Below are 19,327 nucleotides of genomic sequence, written 5' to 3'. Positions count from 1 at the left end.
CTGCATGAATGCGTGGCAAATCCTGTGACAGGCCCTCTCAGAAGACCTCTATAGGCTTCTAATACAGCAAGGCCAGCAAACTGCTCCACATCATCAGCAGCTACAGGGAAAGCACAACAAAGAATCGAATGTTAATTGCACCCAGTTGCATAAGGGTGTGTATGTGATGGCCTCCATTTCAAGCATGGCACTCTATATTTGATTTATTCATCTCAGCATATGTTGAGTGCTTTACTTCAAAGTCTCACATATAGTTTACTCTCCCAGCCAACATGGCCAGATGTAGTAATATGTAGCCGGAACCCATGAAAGTGATGCCAAAGAGTATCGAGCAAGGATTGATGATGGACATGGGACAAACTTCTCAAGGGGCTTGTGACATTGTCATGGCATTGAAGGCCACCAGGGAATTCACAACCTGGCGATGGTCCAACAACAACATGAAGCGTTTCAGCTGAATCTAGTGATGATGATGGAGTTCTGAGTTTTCCTTGCACATGCAAGGAATTAAACTACTTAAATTCTGCCTTCATGGAGGAAGCACAAATAACTTCCCAGAAATGCCATGGAATCAAGGGTCTAGTGAGAAGGAGGAATTCATGGAAATCAGTATTACTAGAAAAGTGTTGGAGAAATTAATGGGGCTGAAAACCGATAAATCCCCTGGGCCTAATAATCTGCATTCCAGGCAACTAAAGGAAGTGGCCATAGAAATAGTGGAAGCTTTGGTTGTTAGCTTCCAAAAGTCTGTAGATTCTGGAACAGTCCTGACAGATTGGAGGATAGCAAATGTAATTCCTCTATTTACCGGGGGGGGGGGGGCGGAGAGAGAGAGAGACAAGGAATTACAGACTGGTTAGCTTATCAGAAGAGAAAATACTACACTCCATTGTAAAAGGTGCAATAACAGAAGTTAGATAATATCAACAGGACTAGACAAAATTATGAAAGGGAAATCATGTTTGACAAATGTACTGGACATTTTTTGAGGATGTAACAAGTAGAATAGATAACAGTGAGCCAACGGATGTGGTGTATTTGGATTTTCAGAAAGCTGCTGATAAAATCCCACTTAAGAGGTTAGTGTTCAAAATTAAAGCACATGGGATGGGAGTAATAAATTGGCACGGATTGAAAATTGGTGAGCAGTCAGGAAACAGTCGGAATAAACAGGCCTTTTTACAGTGATAGGCAGTGACTAGTGGAGTTCTGCAGGGATCAGTGCTTGAGCCCCAGCTCTTCACAAGATATATCCATGATCATAAATCCATATATGTGCTGCTCAATTTAAATGCTGGTTAAACGACTATAGGAATACAAATTAAATATTCTCATCATGAATCTACTTCTCAGGATATGGTCACTCACACACAGCAGATATGCCCTAAAGTCAGAAGTTCGCATGTTGGAGCTGGTTTCTGAAGGCACTGACATTTTTTGTCACTTGTACATGTATTTCAATGTTAAAATTCTTTCAGACATTCAACACTTGGATGCATTTCAAAGAACTACCACAAGACTGAACCCCAGTTAAAAGAAATTTTTTTTCAGCCCGAAAAGATGGTGACTGGGATATGGTTTTTTGGAGGTTTACAGAAAAGAACATTAGAAAAGTGAATTAAAAACAATCAAACTAAATTATAACACAAAACACAAATTTTAAATTGGCACAAGTAAAATGTGGGATTAATGTCAGTAAGATTTTCTTCATACTGATAAACACTGGAGCAGGGGTGAAAGCTTTGATTAATAAGTTGCATACCTTGAATGAGCAATAGCGCTGATGATTTGGGGGTGGGGGGGGTGCAGTGCTGCAGGAGCTGCAATTTTTTTCCACATTTATCTTGTGAAATAAATCGTTCTTTATGTATACTGTCATCTGGCATGGAAACCACAAAATCCAAAAAGATGAAAAGATAAACTTGTACCACACATCAACTTGCCAGACATTTTGTTCCACATTAAAAAGAAATTCACTATAATCAAGTGAGAACTTTTATTTGCCACAAAAAATTCAAGCAGCAGCAGTTCCACCAGCAAACTTTGTTACTTTCTCTTTACACCACTTTTGTCATATGTGCTTTTGTATTATTGACAAACAGAAAACTAATTTAATTGTACAAATTTCATTTACACAAACGTTAATGCTCACATATTCCAGAGCTTCTATAATGGGAGCTGCTATAATCCAATGGTTGTCAACAATCACACACCTTAATTTATAATTTCATTTCTTCAATTGTTGGATTGAATAAAAAGAATGGGAGTGCGAAAATACCACATATTGTTCTCCATTTCAAGGCACACATAAAAGCACACAAGCAGTGATATCTGAAGATACCCAGGCATGATGCAAGAAAATTTACGTGACATATCAGCTATGAAACACATGATTCTGTTGTGGTATACAAAATAAAAACTACCATTTACAGTATAAGGTATTTTTCATATCTTCAGGTCTTTCCAGAGCACTTCACAATCACTGACTTGTTGTTGGTGTGGTCACTGTTGTAACATATGTCATCACAGTCATGAATGTACACAGCAAGATGCCACAAATGATTAGATAACTGACTAACCAGTTTTGGTCACACAGAGTATTCTGGACACCAGGAGAGCAATGCAACTGTCTAATAGTTTCACAGGATCTTTTATGTCCACCTGAATATTCAGATAGGACTTCTCACACTGTAGTGTTAAACTGAGGTGTCAGCTTAGATCAGGTGCTCTAGACCGAGAGTGGGGCTTGAACTTTATGTTTCAGAGAAATAAGTGCTACTACGGATCCAAGACATGCGCTACAGCAGCTAAAATTACCTATAGAGCAGCAGGCAGACATACTGTTTTGTGAAGGATAAATCTACATTGGTTACATGTTTAGTAATTACATGGGATGATCTTTGGAAATATTTGGAGATAGAAATAGCTTTAGTTAAATTTTGAGGTAACTTCATTTGTATACAAATACTCAAGCACACTTCTCACTACTATAAGGATCAAAGGCTGGAAACAGGAAAACTGCTAACATTGAGATCAGGCAACATCTGTAGAAATGTTGTGTATGTTACTGGTTTATCTGGAAGTTAAACTAATGAAACACTTTTTCTGAAATATATCATGATTTGTGTACAATGTGCTTTTGTTTAAATGGCAAAAATTAACATGAAATCACTTGGATAACGAAAGTCATGAGAAGCTAATCTCAGTACACTGTACGTTGGCAATAACAGTGATGTAATTAATTGCTATTACTTGGTGTTTAAATGAAAGATGTAACTTTATGGTTAGCATTAAGCAATGATTTGGACTGTGGAAACCTTGAATATTATATTGCGTTTAAGTTATTAAAAATATTGCAGCTGTCTCTGAAGTGGATTGGAAAATTTACAATTAAAACCAATGGGATGCATATTTTAAAGCAAAACAAACCCAATTTGTAACAATCACCAATAAACCTTTTGAAAGGTTCACTCACAACGTCGAAGAGTTCAGTACCCAAGTCGACTAAATGCAATGCAATACTTGGGGCTGTTAAAAAGGAAGTTGTTTCATTGTTTGTCAAAATCTCAGAGAAGGGAAAGCTAGCTTAGATTTGTGGGAAAATTTAAAAAACCCAATCTAGAACAGGCCATTAAAAAAAACAATTTAATGGTGAATACAGCAGTAATTTCTTTCCTCTTTGGGTTTTCCTGCATAAAGTCTCATTTTGGGATTTGAAACAAGTGTTCCTTGGCTCATTTGGTGGGTCATCAAACCAAGATTGAGAACTCACTATGCCAGTTAATTTAGGAGTGGTGTATGAGAGTTAGCTTTGTAGCACACCATTTGGTTTATCAGCAGTTTATGCTAATGTACGCTTTTAAAATATATAAAACATTGCAGCCTATTTTAATGGTAACTAAAACTTATACTTTTTAAAATCCTATTTATGAAGATGACCTTTTATAACCTACTCGTGTATTCATTAACCAGATGTCAAGAACCTTCCAGACTTGAGTAAAATATAGTAGATCATATTCATGGACTATTATTCACAAAATCTTTGGAATATTTCTATACACAGTAATATTGTCTTGTGTTTTGTACATAATGGTACCCACTTATGTTAATAGCTGATAAGCAAATACGCCTCGAGTGAATTAATTCTCAATGCACTATGCTTTTCTTAGGACCATAAATATTATTTTGAGTGAACAAAAGTTTTACTGGGAGCCAAATTATTTTCATAAGCTACAATCACGAAGAGCTTGCATTTGTATAGAGCCTTTCATGACCTCAAGACATCCCAAATGTAATTTAAAGTCAATAAAGTACCTTTGAAGTGTAGTCACTATTGCAATAAAGGAATTGCAGAAGTCAAGTCACACATAACAAACTCCCAGAAACAGGAATGAAATAAGGACCAAATAATTGGTTTATGGTTGAAGGATAAATATCATCCAGGACACATGTAGAAGCATCACAAGATTTTTTTTTACCTCCACCATAAAAGGGGAGACAAGCCCTCAGTTTAGCATCTCTTCTGAAAGGTGTGCTACTTATAAACAACATTCCTGAAGACCAAAATAATCAAGTGACACACATTCACTCCCTTACTCTGCTCGCTTTTCTAAGGTACAGGGAATTCTCGCATGCTGTGCTGTCTCCACCTGCCCAAGGGCAGGACTTTTGTTCTGCCCCACCTTCTCCTCAAAATCAATCCAAATGTTTTTGAAGTTCCCTTAGCCTGCATTCATACCAGGTAATGTGCACTACTAGAACATTGGTCAACAGTCAACTATGCAGTTAGATGTTGAAAATTGTTTATGTAAATTAGTATAAGCAGCAGAGGTATGAGGAAAACAAAGCTATTTTGGAAAATGCCATGATAAACCAATACATTTTGAGTAATCATACTGCTGTTTAAAAAAAAACTTGAGTATTTCACTTTGAATTGAATGCCACAAGCTTTTTATTTGACTGGTAGTAATTTTTCCCCACAATGACACATATCTTTAATGACTAACTTTGGTTTATTCACTTGAACAGATTCCACTGTCACTGTATGGATTCAGCTACTATACCTACTTCAATCCTTTCAACTTCAGTAGCATTATTTTTTAAAGCCATTACATAGTTATAGCTATCATGCTGCACTTTATTCTAATCATTGCACTAACTGTATCTTTACTCTAGCTTAGTTACAAATACTGTTGAAGAGGATAGTTAAAATACAATATTCTGAGGTTTTATATTGCACATTGAATAGTGCACTCTGTTTATTCATTCAACAGTTGCTGTTTAATGATTCTTTGAACTAAGCACAGTGTTGATGCAAAATAAGCCAGTTTCATTGCCTTGTACTTTAATAAATATTTTAAGTACAGATTCCAATCGTAAATTCTATCAAATATGGGTGAAATATATTGCCATTGTTCCTTAATTAACAGACATTTACAATATAACTTAGAAAAAAAACATCAGCTTGTCAATGCAATCATTTCACAATTTTAAATGGGAAACTATGCACACCCAATAATTTATAAATATAAAACAGAAAATTGTTTCAAATATCTGGTATTTATAAATCAAAACACTCTACCCCACACCAAATTCTAGTTCAACGACGTTACAGTGAAACACTCTGACTGGTCAACTTATTTTTTCTCCAAACATAATATTTTATAACTTAGTAGAAATAGTTATTTGGTTGTAGAGAACTTCAGTTTTGCTTAAAAAAAAGGGCATTTTGTCTAAGTTTAACATCTTACACTTATCGGGCCAATTTCAAGAATACAAATGCCAGGGGAAACAACAAATTTATAAAGAGGGTTGGTGATGTTGTCATGGAGAATGCATCATTTAATTATGACTGACAGTTAACTGCCAAGCATTGTTTGAATATTTAAACCAGGTAGCTTGTCTCTCATTGACCAGGACATTGCCCTGACAAATGAACCAGTGTATGGCTGTCACTTATTTTGTTCAGCTGAAACAAGTGCAATGTATGTATATGTTCTTTGTGTGAGCGCCCTGTATATCAATATATGTAGCTTCCAGTACACACAAATGTGCCACATTGCAAGCCCAACAACATAAAGGGTGGCACAGTAGTTGGCACTGTTGCCTCACAACACTAGGGACCCGGATTCAATTCCCAGCTTGGGTCACTGTTTGTGCGGAGTCTGCATGTCTGCGCGGTTTCCTGGTACTCCGGTTTCTACAATCCGTAAGATGTGCTGGTTAGGTGCATTGGCTATGCTAAATTTTCCCTCAGTGTACCCAAACAGGAGCCGGAGTGTGGCAACTAAGGGATTTTCACAGCAACTTCATTGCAGTGTTAATGTAAGTCTATTTGTGACACCAGTAAATAAACAAAATTTTAAAAAATTGGTTGGTGCAAATTTTTAGCATAGGATTATTTAGCAAATACCCAATCACAGAATCAAATCCAATGTTGTCTCTATAGCAACACCTCTATTACAGTACACTTGTTGTCAACTCTCTTTTTGCATGCAATTAGTTGTTTCGCCTGACATTCGTATTCATGACTAGCCTGATGAGTGAAAGATGAAAAGCTTCAACAAAATGTCCTTTTTCTAACAGTACTCAGCATAATGGAACAGAATTAGAACCTGAATTAATAGCCATCAGCTGATATAACTACAACCACTGGGTAACGAGTTTGTTTATTAAAGATACAGCCAAACCTGAGATTAAGAAGGTGGGATTATCAGGCTGTTAGGTTTGTGAATCTCTGCCCTTTACTAGAAACTGGGAACGAATAGGTCATTGTTTTTGTCAAATTTTGCAATAGGAGATCTCATATTATAAAATGGTAAAGTTAATGATGGTCCTTTGATTTGCTTATTGTCACATGTATTAGCATATAGTGAAAACTATTGTTTCTTGCGCACTATATAGACAAAGCACACCATTTATAGAGAAGGAAACGAGAATGTGCAGAATGTAGTGTTACAATCATAGCTAGGGTGTCCTCACACAGGATATTACTTAAAAAATATATACACTTGTAATGAAATGATCATACCATATGAAGTGAACAGAAAATTGCAGTTTTGGTCGCCGCACTTGCAGAAGGATATATTGGCCTTGGTGGGAGTGCAGAGGAGGTTCACTAAGCTGATACTGGACCTGAGGGGGTTGGACTATGAAGAGAGACTAAATAGATTGAGTCTGTACTCACTGGAGTTTAGAAGAATGAGGGGGGATCTTATAGAGGCGTGTAAGATAATGAAGGGGATGGATAGGGTAGAAGTAGAGAGATTCTTCCCGCTTAGAAAGCATAGAAAGACTTGAGGGCACAGCTTCAAGATAAGGGGGGCACAGTTTAGATCGGAGTTGAGGAGGAACTTCTTCACTCAAAGGGTGGTGAATCCCTGGAATTCTCTGCCCGTTGAAGTGGTGGAGGCTACCTCGCTAAATATATTTAAGTCACGGGTAGATAGGTTTTTGATAGACAAGGGAATTAAGGGTTATGGGGAGAAAGCGGGAAAGTGGAACTGATCCACTTCAGATCAGCCATGATCTTACTGAATGGCGGAGCAGGCTTGAAGGGCTAGATGGCCTTCTCCTGCTCCTATTTCTTGTGTTCTAAAATACAATTTTAAGCATGAAAAATTCTCCTGTAAGGAATACCCCAATAACAACAGAAATTGCTGGGAAGTCTCAGCAGGCCTGACAGCATCTGTGAAGAGAGAAGAAAGCCAATGTTTTGCATTTGGATGACTCTTTGTCAAAGAACATCCCAAGCTGAAATGAAGAATAGAACAGGTAACAAAGGAAGGTATTACATCTAAGAAATTAAGTATGAAATGTAGCCCAAGTAATACTGGTGCTATGGCCTATACCAGTGACGACAAGGCCAGCATTCATTGTCAATGCTTAACTTGATGGTGGTGGTTGGAACAACTTCCTGAATCATTATGGTTTGCTTTATAGGAGTTTGATAATACTGAGCAACTTGCAAGTTAAGAGTGAATCACATTGGCATAAGTTTGGAGCCAAGTGTATGCCAGACCAGATGAGGTGCCAGTTTTCTTTCCCAAAGGACATTATTGAACCTGTTCCTACAATTTTATGGACATTATTTTTTCCAGGTTTGACTTTTAAAAAAAAAATTAATTAAAATGATAGGATTTGAATTTATATTCTCTGGATTATTAGTTGAGGTCCCTGGATCACTATACACAACAATTACATGCTCTGAATTAATGTTGCCACTAAACTGTGCAGCTACACAGCAACCTAAAAAATACCTTGCAGGCTTTGATCAATGAGAAATAAGGCATCTGCATAGTCACGGAAAATAATTCAAAGGGGCCACATGCTTAAACAAAGAGCTCCACACAGATTTTAAAGGGAACATTGCTTCCAATATAAATAAGTATTTACAAACATCATTTTGGTTCCTAGGTTCAAAGAACTTCTGTCTTAAGAAACCAATTTAGTCGTCTGTAAGGCGACCAATTTACACTAGTTTTACTGCAGCATACATCTTATTGTATGAAGCAACAGGTACTCATATATGCACCAAAAAGGAAATATGCTGTTTTATTCAAATCAGTAAAGTGATTTATTAAAATGAAAAGGCAACAAGTCTTTGGAATGCAATACCACACTAACTAAACATCAAGTGAACTATGTAATTTTTTAGAAAGGCTTCAGGCAATTATTGTTGGCTATGGATGGTTAACCATATGCCACAGATTATCCAGTGACATATTTCTGCTGGATATGCCAGCTTTAGGACTATGAATCAGAATTGTAATTGCTCAAATGCATTCCTAGTATTTTGACTTCATTGATTTAAACATCTTCACTGAATCCCTACAATGCAGCCCATCATGTCTGCACTGACCACAGTCCCATCCAGACCCTATTCCCATAACCTCTCTCATTTACCCTGCTAATCCCCCTGACACTAAGATTAATTTAGCATGGCCAACCTAATCCACACATTTTTGGATTGTGGGAGGAAACCGGTGACTGATAAATAACTATATAATTTTGTGCATAGAGGTCAATTTATAATGACAAACAATTAAACCAATTGAAGGCCAATTCAGATTTGTGACTTTTGATTTCAAGTCTGGCAACAATTGCATTAACACAACCATAACTCCTTGAAACTTATGTCATCAGTAAAACAGTCACACTCACTGAGGAAGAAGATGTTATTAGAATAAACAAGGAAGATGAAAGGACCAATTTTATTTGCTTAAGAGCAGAACCATATACAACATAGCAGCTACTCCTCTTCTTCGAGTTCTCTACCTGAAGGCAGTTCCATGGTGATTATTCGTGGAACTACAGTAAAGTGGTGCGCATTTGTTTCTACAGATAGAGCAATGAAGCAGGCACCAAGTCTACCGCAGTCAGAACGGGGATCAAACCGGTGATGTAGGCATTATCTGATCCACATGCTAGCTGCCAAGCTAATTGAGTTAACTGGCATTCCCTTAGCAGCAATTACAACCAAATATTAAAAGTGTAACAAGCAAACAGATCTCACGAGAGACAGGCAGATGAGCTTGATACTTGGTTTTTGGCACTTCATTCTATAAACTGTATTTTATTACCTGATAAGTTTAATTTGCATCTGCTATAAATGTGCTTCATATATATAAATTTAGATGCAAAATTGAACTTGCTATTCAAAGTATTGTTTAAAATGGATAGTCGATGATGCATCAAATCAGAAAAACATGGATAGAACATGGATAGAATTTTGTACTTTTTGACCAGATTATGATTTGTCATAAACAGAATAGTTCAAAGATGCTATAACAATTTGTACTAAAAATTACCAAAATCAAATAGGATTATCGGAAGCTTGAAATGAATTCCTTATTAGCATGTCCTTAGCAAACTGGATTAAAATTTATAGCCTGAGGGCTACTTAATCATGTGCAGCATTTTTATCAATTGCTTACAAATAATATGTGAACTTACACATTTTTCCTGAACTCATAGCCTTTAATTGGTCCACAAGAACAGATGTTGTTTTGCAATAAATATACAAGGTAAATAAAATATGACAACAAAAAAAGGAAAAGCTGCTTGGCACTTTACATTTTCTTGCGCATATTCCAACATGTTAATTTTTCTTGTACCAAATATTGAAATTCAGCATAACGGGAGGTAGTGCAATCATCAGCTTTTATAGATTATTGATTATTTAAAAATATTTAAATAACTTTAAAGAAATTAAGAAGTATCTATTGCCTTATCTTTTCACTATTCAGCATCTCTAAAATCACAATGGAAATGCTAGCTGCTCACTGTTAAAATAGCTAGTGGAGAATGTTTTACTCATACTAGCTTTTATCATGTGGAATTACTCAAAAGACTTTCCTCCTACTTCCAGTTTAAAATCATCCGATCATCTGGTAAAGTCCTTTGTACTGTTTTGGTATATTGTACAACTGCAAGGCGTTGTTTAAAATCTCTATTACTGGTGTTGAAGTGCATTAAACATTTCATTTGTAATGTTGACACTGTCTAAAATGAAAATCATAATTCAGTAGCAGATTACATCATAGAGAAATTAAGATGCTGCAATATCAAAAAAAAATCACAAAGGAAATGATGATTCATTAATTAGATTTGAGAGTGTTGTGTAAGAATTGGGGACCATAACCTTTTGACTTAATGCAGTCACATTTGATGTGCTTTGTAAGCACATGCTTCCTGTACGCAGACAGATTAGCAAAGTTCTGCAGTACTTTGTGGACAATACAAAAACAATATTTTTTTTAAAATAAAAAAAATCACCCACCTAATGACTTAACATCAAGCAGTAAATCAAGCTCTCTTATAGCAACAGCCACAACTTCAAATAAATTTGTTCCCTTAAAAGTCTGAAATATTTAACCTTTACTGTAATATACAGTAGTTACATTTAAATTCCACCACAAAGACTTCTTCACAGTGAAAAATGCTGGATTGCCCAACAGATGGATAAACAACTCATTTTACGGCTCAGTTTCTGTTAAAGAATCTGTCAAAAATCATTTTTTGTTGCTCAAACTAGATTTGCTTACCATCATTAGCTCAAAATTTACAACTATTTAAAAGTCAGTCCTCAATGTTGTATCCAAAGACCCTGTGGGATTAAAATAAAGCCCCATATGCTTCTGGGGAATGAAGAAAAGAAAGCAAAAGGAAAGGGTTTCCTTTCCCATTTTCTCAATAACTATCCTTCTGTAGTGAAAAAACAGGGTCCGGTTACTGTGTGGTGGGAAAAACAGAGGTGCAACACAAATTGGGATATTCAAATTAAACTGTACATTAGCCAGACTGACATCTTGTAAAGTTAATTCCAAAGATTTATGTTGCATTTCTCATCCTTTGCTAAATTTTAAAATTCAGATGAGCTGTAATTTCACAGCAAATGCAAATTTATAAGTGGAAATGGGGATTTAAGACTATCAAAGTTTAATCCTATTCATGGTTATACCATTACTTCTGGTCTGCTGGTTTACCAACCAATTAGGGCAAATTATCTTTTGTTGATAACCTCCAGTAATCCCAAAGTTCCATCAAAGACTGGTGATAAATGACCTATCTATGGTATTAGAAACATGACATCATCCCTGCTTTTAGTTTTCAAATTGTTAAGACATTTATTCACCCTGAGAACCAGAGGAAGCATTTGAACTGAGCAGGTTGATCTGTGCTCTGTATTCTAGCGATATGCTGTTTCCACAATGGTTTAAAGTTTGCCTTTTGTTCTAACCCCAAAGAAGTGGCTTTGATTTTAGGTTCAAATCTAGAAGAGCATTTTGAAGTCCAGCTTTTATTATGCTAGTCACTTATGCAACTGTCAGGTACTGATGATAGAAAAGACCAAAGAGACTTGTGGAAAACAAGCAAGCTGCAATCCACCAGATTAGAAAAGAGAGCAGACCTCGGAAAAGTAATGGAGTGAAAACGTTCTGCAGACCACCCAGTGCGATAGTTATTTGTGTAACTGTTAGCTTCTTGTTTTCATTAGCTCCAAGGGTAGCTGAGTTGTCAGAACTGGAGGTTTCAGCAATCTCCGTAGGAGACACATAGGAAGATTCGGAGAGGACACCCCACGAATGGTTACCTATTTCAAGGAGGATAAATGAAACACCAGTTTGTTAATCAGTTACTTAAGCTTGATTTTTACATCTTTACTATACCTGTAAGAAAGGACATTTCAGCAAAGGAAGGAAGGAGTGTTACCTCATCAATGCAAAACAGATTCATGGTGCAGATATTCCAATACCTGGAATACAAAAAGGTTTTCTTTCTCCAACTTCTCCACTCCAAATTAGAACATTTCTCAGTCAATTCACCATGGATTAAAACAGTGAATTCCAATGAATGGATTTGAGTGAGAGATGGGCTTAAGATTCAACAATGCCACCATTTTATTGAAAAGCGCTACATAGTATAATCTTCCAGTCCTTGCAAAATCATGCTTTGATTATATGCCATGATTACAAGTAGCACGTGCATGATGCATGCATCTTTACACAAAAAGCACTTGTTTTGAGAGATATCACATTTTGCTAATATTTCAGATCACATCCACATGGATTCCATCACTGATCATCATCAAATGCTCCAACAATCAACCACTGATTTGTGTTGAGTTCAAAACATATAGAGGATCAAACAGGAATTACATCATGGAGACACTTAGCCCAAATCATTACAACATGCAAGCAGCAGTTCAAATCAGGAATCCCACAGAAGGAGCCTTCCAGCCCATCAAGTCTGCACCGCCTCTCTGTCAGAGCACCTTACCCAGGTCCATCCCCATCCTATCCGTGTAACCCCAATCATTTACCTGCTAATCACCCTAACCAACACATCTTGCGACACTAAGGGACAATTCATCATAGCCAATCCAACTTGCCTGCACATCTTTGGACATGCCCACTTTTTTTCCATATTACTTTAGTCTCTTTTTCTGCAATCGTCCATCTAACCTATTCTCAAAGGTGAGTCTTCATTTCAACTAAAAACTACAACCCTCTCCAAGTGACCACAGCCTCCTTCTGCCCCAAGGCCAGTACTACCCCACCCCTGATGCTCCCACTCTTTCATGCATTGTTGCCATTGTTCACTCACCTCTCTAGACGATCTTTCATGCTGCATCTCTCTCCTGCTGTGCCCTGTAGCTGCTGGCCCCTTTCCTGTACCCTGTTGCCACTGTCCCCTCTCTCCACTGATGCTGCTGACAATGCCCTCCCTCCATGTGCTGTTGCCACTAGCGTCCTCTGAGCTATTGCCGCTGTTTCCTTGCCATACGCTTTTACCACTAGCCAGCTCCCTTTCCATGCACAATGGCCGCTGCTTCCTTTTCCTGGACACTGAAGCCTTTACATTTCCTCCGTGCTGGTTTATTTTTCCCTTTCCTTACAAAAATAAAACCTTTGCATTGGTCCTCTTTCTTTAAATTGTAAAACGAACTTGGAAATATACAAATTATCCAAATTTTTTTTTTTAAGAGAAAACAGAAGTCACAAGATTCTACTGGCTCCTAGAACTGTGATTAATGAGATGAATAAGATATGCAATAAACTTGTATTAGGAGTCCATTTTACGATCAGTCTTAGAAGTGGAATTGCATTACTTGCATTTCACCGAATCAAATGTCAGAGAAAGGGAGCAAAATTATAACTAAAAATAAAATTTAAGAACAAGAATTACTGCAGTCACAAGAAAGTGGACATGAAACCTGCCAACAGAGGGCACTCTCAATTCTCAGTAGCAATGGAGCAAATGTTCTTAAAAAGTCTTGCCCAATATTAGTTAAGTTTTACTTGAGTTAATCTTTTTAATATTGCTCATTAAAGAAGTAGTAACTACTTTGCATTGAATTTTCACAACCGCCGCAAACAAAACATGTTTAAACTGGACGGAAGAGCAGAAATATTCAGGCAGGCACAGACTGATTCTTTCTTCTCCTCCCCTCCCTCTGTTCCCCAATTTTCATTTACCTTGGAAGCCAATTTAATGGACTACCATCGTATGGATACTGGCAGCCCTTTAAGCAATCTGCCCAAATGGCTATCCTTGATGTTTAAGCCAATATGATGGAGTGCTGGTAGGCTACTTATCATAGAGGCATCATAGGCAAGCTCAAAACAAAACTAGGATGCGCATGCACACATGCTTTCCAACAAGGATCACTAGGCTTAAAACAAAAGCATAAATGCTTTGGGTAGTTCCTTTTGCGTGGTACTGAAGCCAACTACAGTCAATCAGCCACTGGCTGAAATCAGGAATCAAAACTGGAACAACCTGGTTTGTTTTGGCTAAAGAATGAAACCAGGTGCTGATTTTACCCACTAAAACATCAAAGGAAAAAATTTTGTGGGAACTGTAACTCAACAGTATTTTACACAGATTAATGCAGGAAAAGCACAATTTGAACAGAAAATGAGTGGATAATTTGCACTCACCTAGGGTTTTTAAAAGCAATGTCGTATGAAGAAGCATAATCATAGGTGTCACATACTGAAGTGCAATCACACAAAGGTAGTAGAAAACTCGGGCAACCTTCAAGCAGAGAGAAAATTGAGTTACTCTATCTGTTTCAATAGGCTGCATGGTTTAAAAACAAAAAATATGTTTCTGAGACAAGTTTCCCAAGTTCTATTCCTGGCAAAAGGGTTAAAGTGATGAGGTGAAGATGTCGGCATTGGACTGAGGTGGGCACAGTAAGAAGTCTCAACACCAGGTTAAAGTCCAATGGGTTTATTTGGTATCACGAGCTTTCAGAGCATTGCTCCTTCCTCAGGCTCAAGGTCAGGGGTTAAAGTGAAATTAAGCAGCCAGGACATGTTTTACTAAAATGTTATTTGTTATATTGCAATTTACATATTTCATGAAAGCCTCTTACTCTCAAGATAAGACGGTGAAGCATCATGTAGTTTCTCATATGGATGCAAAAGATCCCATGATGTTACTTTGCAGAAAAGCAGAGAATTATCTGCAATATCCCTCAACATTTATCCCTCAATCAATATTACAAAACTATAGATGATCTCAATATCATCGCAATGCTGTTTAAGGTTGCTTCATGAATACACATTGGCTGAGTTTCCTACATTAGAACAGACACCACACTTCAAAATTACTTAATTGGCTGTGATGTATTCAGGAGCATCCTGAGGTTCTGAACGACAACTTAAATGTAAGTCTTTATTTATTTCCTGATAAAATTACAAGCAATATACTGCGCACAATTTCATAGCCGCTTATTTTAAACATTTGCGCCATACAATACATCCAAGCTGTTGCCTAATTTCTCAAAATTCACAACAAGTTCAAAATATTAAAACATCAGTCTTAACCCAGTTTTCCAATATTGGGCGCAGCTAACTATTCAGGATTCAGTGTGGCACCTGATGGTACAAAGTTATTACAATCACACACTTGAAAACTTGTCTGAAATTCTAAGTGCTCTTCTGACTGCATTCTCTTTTGGGCCAGGCATCAGCCAAGAACCCACAACCTTCCACTATTCTGTCATTGACAGAAACTGAAATGGGCAAGCCATATACATACTGTGGCTACAAGAATAGGGGAGAAGCTAGGAATCTGTAGTTCACCTTCTGACCACCACCAACCACCATCCCCCCTTCGCCAAAGTCTGTCCACAAGGCAAGTATGTCCACTTTATTCTTTAGAATGTAGGAAAATGAGGAGTGACCTTATTGAGGTGTATAAAATCATGAGGGGCATAGATAGGTTGAACACAATCTTTTTCCCAGGGAATTGAAAAGTAGAGGGCATAGGTTTAATGTGAGAGGGGAAAGAATTAAAGGGGAAATAAGGGGCAGCTTCTTCACACAGAGGGTGGTGCATATATGGAATGAGCTGTCAGAGAAAGTGGTTGAGGCAGCTTAAACAGCAGCATTTAAAAGCATTTGGGTAAGCATATGGAAGGGCATGGATTTGAGGGATATGGGTCAAACATGGATAGTTGGGACTAGCTGGGAAGGCACCATGGTGGGCATGGATTGGTTTGGCCGAAGGGTCTGCTTCCATGCTGTATTGCTCTACAACTCTAAGAATATGCATGAAAAGTCAAACTGCAGCAATCATTATGTAAGCCATCACTAGAATGTCTCATTCTCTTATCCTGGCCCAGCCCCAAAACATTTGTAATTGTACAAGCACATTTTCAAATCAATTATGTAATAGAAACATCTACATTTTGGCCTCCATAAGTTCAACATTACTACAATGTTGAGTTATTCTCAAATGTTATATCCAGGCTTTTCTGTCTGCTGCATCACAATTCTCAAATACCATCAGGCTCTTTTTTTTGGTTTCACCCTATTCTTTTCTGCAACTTCTAGCTATTCATTCCCATTAAGATTTTTAGTATTTATGCATTCCACATTTCTGGCCTCAAGCTCTTACCATTTTTTGTAGATCCTTTGTACTGATTCGCCCCGCCTCCTTCTTCATCTGTTCAATACCCTTCTGTGCCAAATTTAGGTATGCTTGTAAATGTTGGCGAATTAAGGCCAGTCGGAGAACACAAAGCAGGATAATAACCCAAAGTCGCAAAGAGTCATATGTAGTCTCTGACATTCTGCAGATAGTTTAATAATATTATTGAAATAAAAGACTTTTAAAAATTCAGAACCACAGTTTTTCAGAATAGATCAAACCACACTGTTAGTTTTAACACAAGGCATTCCCATGTAGTTTTCTGATTGTATAAAAAATATCTCATTATCTGCCTTTACTTAAACCCAGACATTTCAATTCTTAAGCAGTTATTTGTCTCTCTCTCTCTTTTAAATAAATCTATTAATAGGAGTTACATGTTTCGATTAAGTCGATTTCTAATAAGTATTCTGTCACTTAGAAATCTTTGCAGCTGGATCTAGCTAACTGCATGGGCCGGAATGGTTCTAGCAACCATTTAAAACATGATGCTCTAAGTTTAAACCAAATATATGTATAATGAATGACCTCTATCTCTTGAAGATTCAAAAATGTGTTTTAACTAGATTTACAAATTGTTACTCAAAGATTGGCAAGAACTAATTTGACACATCTGCAATATCCAAACCTGCCACACCGTTCTATCTTACCTATCCCAAACTACTATCCATTTTGGTTAAAGTTTCAACTGCATTGTATATAGATAAAATACTTTGATTGCATGCAAAATTAAATTGGTATTAGTACAAACTTTTCAGCTATATTTAAAATCTAACACTAGGTCAATAAATATTAAAATGAGAAATGTTTGTAAAATAATGTGGGAGTCTTTTTCACTACTGTAACCAATAAATTACAATAACTCATTGAGGCTGGATTCGCTGCCTCCCTGTTTAAGTGGGAGGAAATTAAATAAATCTTCAGCTGAGTTTACACTGTGCTTGCAACTTACAAATAATTTACTCTGAAATTCTCAGCATAATCAGCACATAGTTAACCATCTTGACCTCTTTGCATAAATGCACATACATCTGAATACTGAATCATGTCAGAGCTACAGATGAAGAGATTTGCATCGTTCTGATTTAAAATGTTGGAAGTTAAAATTCTTTTGGTTTCCATTGAACAGAAAAGCTCAACAAATATGAAGTAGTAACGAAAACTGTCCCACCAAACCCATGAGCCAAACTGGGCAAATTTCAGAAGGTTACATTCTAAAGCGAACTGAATGGAATTTGTTATGCAAGTAGGTTCTTCATCAAACAGATATACTTACAAAGGAACACTTTCTTTACCAAGTGGTGGATTCATGATATAGTCCTTTGTAATGGGCTTCACCCAGAGGAGTACTATAATTAGTGGCGACAGGAAGTTTATATGAAACAGAGTCCTACAAGTCAGGAAATCCAAAAAGCACATGGTTAACCAGATACCTTACGATTATTAAACATTTTGATTAGCCAGGATAACAACTTGTTGGATATTACAAGGCTTCTTAATTGTAATTGTTAAAGAATGACCTTGCATTTGTAACTAAAACAATTTGACAAATCAGGCATCCTAGGATGCTGTGAGATTTTAATAAAGCACATCTGTGCAGCATTTTCACATTATATTACTGTAAACTTGTAACATTCACAGAGTGATTTCCCCCAAATGGAGTAGGAACTGCAATTTGTGCCTTAAGAATACATGTTGCATCACTCCTCCCTTGATTTAGGCTCAGCACGATAATACCACTCTCATCACCAAGTCAGAAGGCCATGGGTTCAAGACCCAGTAGAGCCTTGAGCATGTGATTGAACCTGATGTTAAAAGACAATACTGGAGACATACTGCCCTCTCAGGAGTGTTATTTTTTGAATGAAAAATTAAACTGAGGCAACATGCCCTTTAAGGTGAATGCAAGCAACAGAGTATTATTCAAAAGAGGAGCTCTTCCAGTGTTCTGACCCACAATTGACTCCAATAAACTAGATGTTGTTGTTGCATATCATTGCTGTCTGGGGCATATAGCTTGTACATTACAAAATAAACTACTTATAAAGTACTTTGGCAACAGTGAAGCTCCTTAGCACAGTCAGAGGTCATGAAAACCATGCATGTTCTTCTTCTTGTCAGTTATCATAGAATCATAGTGCCAGAAGGAGGCCGCTTGGCCTATAACCTGTGCTAGCTATTTGAAAGAGTTGTTCATCTCATCCTATTCTTCTATTCTATCCCCACAGTTATGAAAATTTCTCCTTTTCCAAGTCACAATCATGACTGCTCCATCAGTGTAGGCTGTGCCTGCAATACCTGACCCCCAACCTCTGGAATTCCTCCGCACACCTCTCTATTCTTACTGTGCTTTCCTCCTTAAAGACATTTCTAAAAACATACTTCTTTGACCAAATTTCTGGTCATCTGGAAAATTACTGTTAAATCTGTTTCAAACATGAATTCACACACTGCCTTTCAGATCATAACTCATAAAAACAACCATCTTTACTATAGCCCCTTGCCCCTAAATTTTTGCCAAGTATCTTAAATCTACATTCTCTGGTTACCAATCTTTCTTCTAATGGAAAGTTTCTCAACGTCTACTCTGTCAAAACTCTACAATTTTGAACATAGCAATCAAACCTCCCCTTAATTCAGCTTGGAGCTCAGATGCTTAAGTTTCAATAGTTTCAACAGATAATTGAAATCCCTTATCTGCAGCCAGCCCAAGGTTTCAACATCCTACAGTTTGATACCAAAACTGGAGAGCTGAGGATTGACCAATAATTTATCAAGGTTTCCAATAAGTTCCTTGTTTTCATTGCCCATTCTCCTGTTTATAAAGCCAAGGACTCTAGAATCAGTATAGTGCAGAAGGAGGCCATGCGGCCATTGAATC

At 37.1% G+C, this 19,327-nt stretch overlaps 1 protein-coding gene across 6 annotated transcripts in view; it reads right to left on the bottom strand.

Moving 5' to 3' along the window:
* Positions 1–2,027: 2,027 nt before the first annotated feature.
* The window catches only part of tmem161b (transmembrane protein 161B), a 65,095-nt gene continuing 47,795 nt past the window's right edge, over positions 2,028–19,327 (bottom strand). For all 6 annotated transcript variants that reach the window (XM_080189157.1, XM_080189158.1, XM_080189160.1 and 3 more), the window contains 4 exons: positions 17,723–17,836; positions 16,414–16,588; positions 14,445–14,541; positions 2,028–12,094 (listed from right to left, as the gene is read on the bottom strand). In XM_080189157.1, coding sequence (XP_080045283.1) covers positions 11,817–12,094; positions 14,445–14,541; positions 16,414–16,588; positions 17,723–17,836 — 664 coding nt within the window. In that variant the 3' untranslated portion in view covers positions 2,028–11,816. The remainder of the gene's footprint in view (positions 12,095–14,444; positions 14,542–16,413; positions 16,589–17,722; positions 17,837–19,327) is intronic.

The sequence above is a fragment of the Carcharhinus amblyrhynchos genome, chromosome 5 (assembly GCF_965287045.1).
Source record: "Carcharhinus amblyrhynchos chromosome 5, sCarAmb.v2.hapA, whole genome shotgun sequence".
NCBI lineage: Eukaryota > Metazoa > Chordata > Chondrichthyes > Carcharhiniformes > Carcharhinidae > Carcharhinus > Carcharhinus amblyrhynchos.
The sequence above is the reverse complement of the archived record's forward strand: the minus strand, read 5'-3'. Positions and strand labels throughout refer to the sequence as shown.